Source organism: Spermophilus citellus, assembly GCF_964194105.1.
Source record: "Spermophilus citellus genome assembly, chromosome: 15".
NCBI lineage: Eukaryota > Metazoa > Chordata > Mammalia > Rodentia > Sciuridae > Spermophilus > Spermophilus citellus.
Genome location: NC_138195.1, coordinates 49,752,816 through 49,764,207, shown reverse-complemented (window position 1 = coordinate 49,764,207; position 11,392 = coordinate 49,752,816). Strand labels below are relative to the sequence as shown.

The following is an 11,392-nucleotide window of genomic DNA, read 5'->3' as shown; positions in this document are numbered from 1 at the left end:
TTTTTCTTCCTTTTTCATCATTTCCCCAGCTCCCCACTTACCCCTACCCATTAGATTCTATATTTGGATTCTTCTCCATGCTCCCTCTTGGCACAATCTCAGTCATTGCCATCTACATTATCCCTACTCTAACAAATCTCCACCATACAGTCCATGCTTGGATTCCCCACTCTCTTTCTTAATCAAAACTCCCTTGTCCCAGGTTGTTTGTTCCCCTTGTTCTGTGTTGCTTTAGAAGAATTAGCACATGACATGCTTATATGTAAATATATGCAAATAGTATAATTTATTACCTACCCCACCAGCAAATAATATTGATATTTAGATTGTAACTACCCAAATAGGTGTTGCCAATGCTGAGAAATTTCAGGTAAATTTGTAGAAAGAAAATAATAATAATAAATATCCCACTTGAAAAAATATTCTGCAAATTCTCTAAGTGGTGGCTGATATATCAGAAGTAACACATTACCGCACCACACGGATGATGGTCCCATTGTCACACAAGCAAACAACCAACATGCTTTGTACATTTCCTCGAGGAGGTTATAGCATGGTGTCTGAACAAGTTAGAGAGGCTAGAATTAAGTCATGGTAACACCCTTCTACAGTGAAGGTGGCTTCTGCTTGGGAAAAAAAAGTGAAAGAAGCAGGTGGTGAAAGGTCACGTTGGATAAGTTGCAATGGATGGGCCACACGGAAGAGTCTCAGTGGTCCCTGTGGTGAGGCAGATCTGACTTAGGTTGCCCTTGTGAGTACCAAGTTCTGAAACTGCTATTGTTTTGATGAAAAGAGCCCCATGGATTGTTTTTGATCTGCATATCAACAAAGAAGAGAAAGACAGCCAGGTTATTTCTTAGAAAGAACAAGAAAGAAATTTTCCCTTGAAAATGTGCAAGATCCATCTGTGCCAGAAACACACACACACACACACATACACACACACACACACACCCTTTCATCCACTCTGTAGTTTGCTTTTATTCCTTAGTATACATGAATATGTGAAAACACACAACACTCAGACATGCAGCCTGATCGAGTGATAATCTCTTATAATGTGCTTCTATTTAAAGCAACAAACAGATGGAGGGTTTATGAGCAAGGCTGGTAAAAGTAAAAGCAAATGATTGCAATAGTTGTACTTTTAATAGGATTCCCCCACAATCTAAAACATTATTCCCCATGGAACAAATTGTTCTATAAAATTCTGTTACTTAGGAGAGATACCCACCATGACATTGCTGAGGCAACAGAAAACACCAGAATGGCCATGATTGTGGGGGTCTCTCCACTCAGACCAGTGTCCCGGGGGAAGGAAGATGGAGCTGTCAGGCACCATGATCCCCAAAGAACAAGCCCAGTGGAATAGGGTAAAAGGAAGAAAGAAAAAAAAAAGTGCAGAGTGGGTATGAAATATGTCTGAGCTTTGATTGAATTTATTACCTTAATTTTCTGCTTTGAAAAACAAGGTTTGGGAAATTCCTTCAGATTTAAGATAAACATGCAACACGGCTTCCTCCCCTTCCTGATGCAGACCAAACTCGAGCACAGCAGATCTTGCTTAACAAACAGTGGAATTGTAAACAACCCAACACTAATTCATTATCATTATCCCTGCTTACAAGAAACAAAACTCAACTATAATTCTATCAATAAGATGAATATACCACAGTGATGGCCTTTATGTAAATTATAATTAAAGCTAATCTTAATTAAAGTTATTACACCATTCTGGAAGAAAATAAACAACCCAAAGAGAGGGAAACAATGTGGTCAATAACTCACTCCAAAAATATTCTTTTTTTTTTTTTTTTTTGCCTCCAAAAGCTCACATGGAGGGAGACATTCCTGCACATGATACAAATGGTTCTGACATTAAGAAAAGTAAACAAGTAAGAAAAATAAAGATGGAAAAATTCTGTGGTCAGTTCACAAGTGCTTTTTTATTGTTTGAGGCAGGGTTAAAGCCTTTTATAAAGACAAGGATATATGTGCCGCTAGATTGGATATGACATCAGACTAGTCTAGCTGCCCTTGCACAGAGCTCTGCTGCCCATAATATGCCATGGATGAAGCCCGTGCTGAAGCTTCTAAACAAAGAACCAGGGTGGGACCTAATGCAGCTAATTTAAAGCATTATCCCAAAGCTGTTTTGTAGATCAAACAGAGAGAAGGTACTCAGCTCTGGTTATTAATGGATTGGAGAGATGAAGGCAAACATTCAATAATCTCTAATTATTAATGGTCTCAAGGATTTTAATGTTAACTGGTCTGAACAGCTGATTAATGGAGGTTGTGTAATCTACAAGCGGGACTCCTGCCAGCCTCAATACATGTCATTCCAGGGCTGTGTTGACTCAGTAGGCCAGAGGCTATGTAAACGGAGTCGAGTCGAGAAAGGAGGTTCTTCTGGGGCAGCTCGGGGATTCTAAGTCCCCAAAGACTTTCACAATAGCAACTCTCTAGTAACTCACTTGGTATCTATAACTTTGATTCTCCTCCAAACTTTGCTGTCCCAGGACCGTAGACACCTTGTCTAAATGCAAGAAGCAAAAAATAAATGCTAAACCAGCCTTTCACACATTTTCAAGGGTGATTTGACTTGTGAACCAGGAAGTTCAAAGAAAGGCTAGTCACCCAAGTAGCGTGATCATGGGTATTTTCTTTGTGACATTAATGCTAGAACACAGCCAAGGATGCACAAAGACGTAGCAACATCTCAAAAGCTATGCATCTAAATTCTGAGAGGTCCAGAGAAAAACATGACATTCAGAAGGTCTACACTGTCTATAAAAGCCGTCGTGTCTGGTGGGTATTTTCTACAGTCTTCATTTTGATTTTCAACCCCCTGACCCATCACATGCCTTCATCAACTCAATACTTTTAAATGGCACTCAAAGGAGCAAGCCAGCCCACACACAATGAGGGCCGTAGGCACAGTGAAGAAGGGCGTGGTTAAAAAGAGTCCCTGGTGCAACCAAGGGTGTTGGGAAGGATGCCTCACCCTACAACCTATTCAGGAGAGAAGATTTGAAAATGAATGAAGTAAGATAAAGGCCATGTTTTTGTAGTCGGAGGTTTAGGAAAAGCTATTTGATGTAGGGATTGTAACTACCAGAGTCTGGCTGTCAGTATATGACCTGGCTGAGAAGTTATCCCTCTGAAAACCTGCAAATGGAAATGCATGATGCTGAAGGTTGGGGGGCAGTGAGGGAGGAGGGACCTGAACCTATGCAGAACATAAAGGCTAAGATTTAAGGGGGAAAAGGGAGAGCATCCTCCCCCTAACTGTGACAATCCCACTAAAAATAAACCCACAGCACAATGATGTCAGAGGGGTCTTGACTCAGTAGGCAAGCTAAAGACAGTCTCTCTCACTAGATGGCAGTCACTGAGCATGCTCAGGGAGGCCCCAGGTGTGACCTCTGCTCCCCTGTGAGCAGTGGAGGGACCAGGCAATCTATCATGGTGTTCATGCTGTCAACCCTGGTGCTTCGCCGTTGCTGTCTGTCACCCTGGTGGATGAGACCTGCTTAAGGGCAATCATGTCAATCTCTCTGTGACCACTCAGTCTAAGGCAGAAGGATGATCTTGACAGGCCTGGCAAAGTCAGCACAAGGTACCAAGAGCTGAAGTCACAGCCTTCCCGCAGAGATGCAATGTGGGCCATTGTTTTCTCTTTAGCTCTTTCTTTATTTTTGCTTTCCCTTTTTATTTTCATGAAATAGGCTAAGGCATACAGAACTTGGCTTCAAAGCTGGTCATCTCGGATAAACCTGTTGCCCTCTGAGTTTTTCCCGTAGTAAACATAGCGACACTTCCCCAGGAATCCTGTAAATAAAAAGAAACACATCATTACAGGTGGCGCAGTTACGATGGCAGGGAGGCACAGGTGCTGAAACCCAGGCACGCAATACAATTGCGGCTCCTAGCAGTGGCAGAAATGGAAGAAACCTCAGAAGGAAAAGACTATCTTTTTGTCCTCAGAGTTGGCATTCAAACAAAATGTCACTACTAAGCATAGGTTATGGGAAAAATCATGTTTTCTGCATGATTTCCACACTTTAGGGACTTTGCTAATTTGGCAAATTACTCCCTAAAATCCATAGCACAACACTCTCTTCTCTCCACATTCCCTTCCTAGGTTTCCAAAGAGTGAAAAATTAAGTGTTTAAAGATGGACCTGGAGCCAGGTGCGGTGGCAAACGCCTGAAATCCCAGCAGCTCAGGAGGCTGAGGCAGGAGGATCACAAGTTCAAAGCCAGCCTTAGCAAAAGTGAGGTGCTAAGCGACTGAGTGAGACCCTGTCTCTAAATGAAATACAAAATACAGCTGGGGATGTGTCTCAGTGGTTGAGTGTCCCTGAGTTCAATCCCCAGTACCCCAACAATAAAAAAAAAAATAAGAGAGGTCCAAGAAGAAGAGATAGAACAATTTTCTCAGAAGGTGATGGCTTTGAAGTACTTTAAGCACATCCTAGATGATAAGGGAGAGAGAAGTGGTATTAACAAAACACCCCATAGGCATCAGGAACTCTGTTCTAGGGGAGAATGCATTCTGTTTTCACCTTCAGTTTTACTGTATGTCATTTGTGGCTTCATGTAAAGCTGTCCTCTTATCCAAGGAGACTGCAGGAGACTCAACTATGAAGAACACCCTTAGAATAGGGTGAAATTTTTAATCAACTCACTACTAATTCTAAATACCCACAAGAAATCACCTGCCATAGTTATTGTGAAAACCTTAAAGGGTTACTAAGGAAAAAAAATCAGCACTTTCAAGCAAATATTTATAACTTCATTTTGCTTTTTGTTTTGTTTTTTGAAATGGGCTCTCACCATGTTGCCCAGGCTGGTCTTGAAATCACGAACTCAAGTGATACTCCAGCCTCACTGTCCTGTGTGCTGGCACTACAAGTGGGTGCCACCCCACTTAGCTTTCATTTTGTCTCTTGTTACTTTTTTTCCTTCCAATTTTAGACAAACTAAAACTTCAGTTGCACATGATTCTTTTGGTTCTAATAGGACTTAAATCTTGAGTGTCCAAAGTGCACATAGCTAAGAAAAAAAAGTCTATAAAACATTAGTTCACGAGCCACAAAATCTGCCTGTGAAAATAGCTACCTAGAAGAGCATAGTTTATTTCCATCCATGTGATAGTGTGAATTCAACTAACACCATGCTTTGTTAATTTAGGGGAAATTAGCACTTGAAATTAGCCAGGTTCTTCACATTAGAAGTTTTAAGTAGTAAATGTTTTTGAAAGTGAGAAATGCTTCTCTACTACAGAACTTTAAAGTTTATTCTTAAATAGGGATTAAAATGACTCTTAAGGACAGGGCAGATGCTCCCTGGTTTTGATGGCTTGGGATAAATTGCTGGGGCCTGGGGATCTCTGAGTTGGAAGAGGGACAGCCTGGCATTGTCTCATGCTGGCTGCCATTGTGTCCTGCCATGTTCCCATGAGCAACTTTACTGTGGCTCACTCTTCCCACTTGGCCATACTTTCTCTCTTGAGCCTCCAACCCCCAATGTCTGCTTCAGTACTGGTCTGGAACCTAGAAATACTGAGCTGGGATGAACTCTCACTTGAGACCCTTCTTGGGGCCTAAAATATTCTTTTAGTGGTTGGAACTGAGTTGTTTTTCCTTTATTGTGCTGAATTACGTAGCACCAAGGGTTGTGCTAATATTGTTGGGGATCTCAGTGGTCTGTGGGCTGGGCTGGGCCAGTCTGGCATCTCCTACAGGCCTGGGTGGGAGTGCCATAGATAGATAAATGGGACCATCCCTGGGAGATTGCCTTAAACATGGCTGATTCAAATGAACCCTCAATGGAAAGATGGGGCCAAAAGATGAGAAGTTCTTTCTCCAGCACCAAGACAGCATGGATTTTAATAAAAAGAAATGGATAGGGCTGTCAGATAACATAAAGATCATCATCTTCATCTTGAGCAAAACATGAAAGGCAGACACACACATGCAGCCCACCACGGGCATGCTCTCCAGTAAAGACTCCAGTGCAGCCAGGGATGCGATTTCTTTTCTCTGCCCTCTCTCCACGGAGAGCTTCCACTCTGGATCTCGCCTAGATGCAACAGATGGAAACAGTTCTCCTGGAACGGGGTCCGCAATGTGTTCTGAGACACATTCCCAGACCTTCTTTCTGGTTGGCATTGATGAAAGTCCTTTTTAAGGCCTGCCCTGTTTCTTTGGGCCTGGAAGCAGGAATGTTTATAGACATCTTGGTGAGAGAGGGCTGTTTGATGAATGCAGAAGACTGCAGCTAGGTGTCAGCACTTGGGAAATGAGGCAAGGACATGAGGTATTAATATTGTCAATGATCTCTTGACGGGAAAACAGATACCGCACTCACTGTCAGATTTAAATAGACATCAAGTGCATTAATGACAAAAGGGCAGACTTCAAACAAAGGGGCTGTGTGGTGGGGAGCTGAGTTAGTCTCTGTGCTGGCAATAACCTGATCTGAAAAGACACTGTCAGGACGAGAGACAGGCCCAGGATTGTGTGCGGTGACAGAAAACAGAGATACTGACAGAGATACCAGCGCCATAGAATGCCAGGGATACTCTCACAGTGTCTGCCGTTCTAACACAAGCTGATATCACTCCCTATCACTTGGGGTCTTCTCCGCCTGCTCCTGCAGACATGAGGTTTCTCCCCAAACATCATTCCAAAGCTTGCTGTGGCTGTAAAGTTCCTGGCAGCCCTGGTCTGTTGGAGCAGTGGGGTCACGGGGCCTAAGGAAACCTGAGTCAGTCTAAATCTGGGCTTTGCAGGAGGCACACTCTTGTTCTCACTGATATCTCTGCTACTTGAGGTGATCAGAGCAGGCCAACGTGTGAGGAGCTGTCACCTTGAATAAAATCCTTCAAGAGAAGGCACTCCTTGGTCCCTGGGCTGCTCCAGGAAGGCGGGGATGGCGTGGCAGCCCAAAATGAAACCCAGCTGCTGGTGCTCGCCAGAGGAGAAAGGTGCTCCAGCTAGTGACAGTTAAATTCAGTTGAAGTTTTTGCACTGGAGCCATCTACAATGGTTGAAATTAAGCAAGATGTTGCCTCTCCTGAGTTTCCTACCCCAGCTCACAGTGGGGATGTGATTACCCCCCAAATGCAACTTTTGTACTCAAAAATAAATAAAAAAATATTAACAAGGGGGAGGCAAACAACAGCCCAGCACAGTCCCATGTGTGGCCACAGGACTTTCATTTATCATGAAGGTTTTTTTTTTTCCCCCTGAAATAATAGGCTGTGCTCATAAATTAAGTGAGGTGGCATTATGGGTTGCTCTCTTCTGGCTGTCCCCCCGGCCCTCCTTCTCCACCATGGCAACTGCCAGACGCTGTGAAAATTACCGAGGGATCTGTCTGCTTGCAAAGAGCATTTTCTCAGGGAGGTGCTCTGAGGCTGGAATTTGGGAACCCTCTGGTTGTGACCCAGTAGGCCACGGTTTCTGTGCACATCTGCAATGGATTCACTTGTTTGTATCTTCTCAAACTATAACATCTTAGAACTGGAGGGGGAACAACACATTTAACAGCATATGTGGTGTTCTTAATTAAATATCTGGCTTTGGCCATAATAAGTGGAGCGGGCCTGCCATGCATCAGGCCAACACGCAGATGTCTGCGCAGGGTTTCTTTTCAGGGGCCCTGAAAAATGACAGTGCACCATCCCCGGGGGGAATCCTCGCCTGCCAAATGAGACTCCTAATTTTTCTTAAGTAGCCAGCTTTCCCATCACCATAAGCTCTTAAAGCTATAATTATGAAAAAAATGTATTGGGAAGAATATGTTTTAAAGAGGCCTTTTATCTTTTCAATGTTCCCCCCCTCTGGAATGGATGTTCTAATTATGCGAGTTATGACCTTGGGGCTGCCTAAGGTGGTGGGAATGAGCCCCTTTTCTTGGATGCAAGGCTGTGACCATTCCAGAGACTTGGCTGGGGGAAGCCTGAGTGTCCAGGGAAGAGTTCTTGCACACACACCTCTGAATCTGAATCCGGCACAGTCTCCAGGACACACCGACCATCTGGACAGCCTCACACTTCCACCCTAAGAGGTGGTGGAGGAAAAGAGGTATTTCAATCCAGCCCTGTTCTTCATGGTCTTTTGACTGGGCACACCTCGCATACCCTCACTATACCCTCACTGGACTGGTATCTCCACTTGTAAAATGGGGACAAAGATACTCTTGAAGGTCCGTTTTAGTTGTGAAATAGACGATTAGCTTTTTGAAATGTTCCCCTTAGGGACACAAGGACGGTAGGTCCAATACTGCCCGATGAAGGAGGCAGATCCCATGGTCAGTGGATCCACAATTTGATTTGGACTGAGCTCTTGAAACCCATCAAATACATAGCCCCATATCACAGCCCAGTCATCTTGGGGGGGGGGGGCAGGAGGACCCCCAAATCTCCAAGAATAAAGGTTTTCACCAACTTTCTGACAACCTGTTTGACATACAGCTGAAGGGTTGTCCCATATCCTGCTATCTCTGTCACCAGACAGAGTCTCACAGCATCATGGTCAATGGAAGGAAAGCTTACCTGGCAGAGCCAGTGACCTTCTGTCCACATTTCAGTGGTTGGGGCGGTGAAGAATGTGCACATACCAATATAAAGACATTTGATGACTGAGTGGAGGTTGGACCAATAATTCATATTCGCAAACTAGGGGAATTAAGTATCGATTTTATCATTACTTTTAGTTTGGGTAATCATCATTTTAAATGCCGTTATCTGTTGAGAGCCACAGCCGAAGGGGCCCCAGCAAACTTCCAGCTGCCAGCAAACTTCCAGCTGCCAGCTGATGATTGGCTCACAGCGGCCCCAGCAACTTCTAGCTGCCAACTGATTGGCTCCTCTGCAGTGATGCTCATTGGGCTGTTTCCCTGCCCTTTCAGACCACGGAGCTGCTCATTGGGGGACTTTTTTGGCTCTGCCCACACAACCCAGCCAATCGGCCTCAAGAGCAGGAGGAATGGGGGAGGTGGAGAGGCTTGTGGGAAGCCGGTGGTGGCAGTTGGGTTTTGAAGGTTTTTCCTGAGGAGCTGTTTTGTTTGGCGTGTGTGGTTCTAAAAATAAAGTTCGTTTCTTTTGACAAGTGGCTCCTGAATTGTGCCCAGCCAGACTGCGGCAGTTATCATTATCATTTGTATGCATAGTTGTAATAATGACAAACAGATCTCGATTTGATTGTGATCACCAGGAGCTTACAATTAGATGACCCTGTATGTGATGGGACAAAGGGCTCTTCTGAGAGTTCTCTAATCTGTAGGAGGGAATGAAGGAATTAGGACCCCTACTGAAAGTAACACCAGTGTTGTGAGAAGGTTGTTGGGTCTAGTGACAAAGAAGGAAAGGGCATCAGTGTTCCCCTTCTGGTCCATGGTAGAAGGCTCTAGAATAACATTTCCATGGATACTATCCATAAACATGTCATGCCCACAATATTCTTCCTCCACAATTCTAATACCCGCTGCCTAAAAAAACAGTGTTCGTCACAATGGAGGTGCACACTAAGTTTCTGTTGAATCAATCAATCAATACCATTAAGATGATTAGGTAAGATTTAAACAGAATCCACCCAGGAATTTCCATTGTTGAATACTCACACTTTAAACCTCTGATATGACTTCAGATGTTTAAGTGTTTGCCTTATTATTAAAGAAGGGAACAGAGTAGCAGAAGGCAGTAGCCTCAACTCCTAAATATTAGCATTATTTGTGTGCTGAATGATTTTCTCCCACAAAAACAAACTAACCGCAGAGTCTGGTGGAAAGAAAGAAGCACGCTGTACGTTATCATCTGCCTTACGAGCTATTAATATCACACCCTGGGAAGGGACATTTCCCCAGAAAGAATATGCTTCTGCCACTGTAACTTGCAGGCTGTGAGTAAACTAGAAACTGGAAGGGAATAAACACTCGTGTTTTATGATCTTGAGAAGGGCCCGGAGCAAACCCCAAGGTCAGGTGTGCGTTGTGTTATCAGCTCTGCAGTGGATCCTGTACAGGATTTAGAGGAGCCTGCAGAATTACAGGCCCCTAGCACAAGGTCCTCCTTCAGTGTAAGCTACTTAAATACTAACACAAAATGAAAAGAAGACAGACTTTATTGTTCTTGAGGGAAAGGGTCGCTTGGAAGCAGTTTTTGTGGAAGGAGAACAAAGCCCTAACTATAGACCAAGTATATTGGTCCTCCACCTGTATATCCAGCTGAGCAGCTCAGGTTAGAGGTGAAGTGGGTTGTCCTCCTGACCCAGGGAATGGTAGAGAAAGCAAAGCAATGCTATTTCCTGCCCCAAGTGGCCAAGCGTGACTTCAGTTAAGGGTCATGTAGGTTTAACATCTGTATCTTTCGTGAAAAGGGGGTGCCACAGTTGCCATAATGCTTGGTAGCTCCAAAAATATCTCTTAAGGTTCTTGCTATCTTCAGCATGAATGGAGCCAAGGGTATCATACTCTGCCCTTGCTCAGTACCACAGTCATATTGCAACCATGATTCTGGCTTTTCCACAAGAGGCATGAGGGGTTTTCCTGCAATTCTGCCACTTTGACCCAGGGATGCTTTCCTTTTGGGTTTATAAATATAAGCATGCAAACTAGACTGATCATCTTTCTTTGAGAGAGCATTAATTATTTACAGAAAACCCCATTTAGTCCATTTAACTCCTTAATTTTTAAATGCAAACTTAAATCATGTCTATTTTTAACATTTTAATTTCTATTTTCAGTAGGATCAATTCTCTTCCATATAATTTTTTTTCATTTAAAGTTACATGCCAGGGTTGTGGCTCAGTGGTAGAGCACTTGCTTTGCAGTGTGAGGCACTGGGTTCGATCCCCGGCACCACATAAAAATAAAAAATAAATAAATAAAATAAAGGTATTGTGTCCATCTACAACTTTAAAATCTTTTTTAAAATATTTTTAAGTTAAATTCCTCACTCAGGTTTTTGTTTTGTTTTGTTTTTTTGGGTTTTTTTTTTTTTTTTTTTTTTTGCCAAATACTGACTTTTACCCATATCTTTTCAGTCTCTTTTTGAGTCATTTTTCAGCATCCCATTTCCTCGAGTAAAATTGTGATGGGAAGGCTGCAGTCTTCTGTCAAAGTTTAGTCAACACATTTTATTGTGTGTAGTTTGAGTTCATTTCTGTTTTATTTTGTTTTCATTATTTCTACCAAGGCTAATTCCCCTGCATGAATTTGTGTGGGTTTCCATATACTAAGATATAAATCTTGAATCACTGTTTTTATTCATAATAAATTGTATTATGTCCGGATTTAGTTGCTGTCAGTTTTCCTTCAGGCTGATTACTTGTACCAGCGATGTGCCTCATAAATTAAAGGGTAGTTTTTATTCATTTCTT

At 43.0% G+C, this 11,392-nt stretch overlaps 1 protein-coding gene across 1 annotated transcript in view; it reads right to left on the bottom strand.

The window, feature by feature from the left end:
* Positions 1-1,346: 1,346 nt before the first annotated feature.
* LRMDA (leucine rich melanocyte differentiation associated) overlaps positions 1,347-11,392 on the bottom strand; it is a 1,037,232-nt gene continuing 1,027,186 nt past the window's right edge. The window contains exon 7 of the mRNA XM_081267524.1: positions 1,347-3,834. Within this exon, the coding sequence (XP_081123650.1) occupies positions 3,755-3,834 (80 nt within the window). The 3' untranslated portion in view covers positions 1,347-3,754. The remainder of the gene's footprint in view (positions 3,835-11,392) is intronic.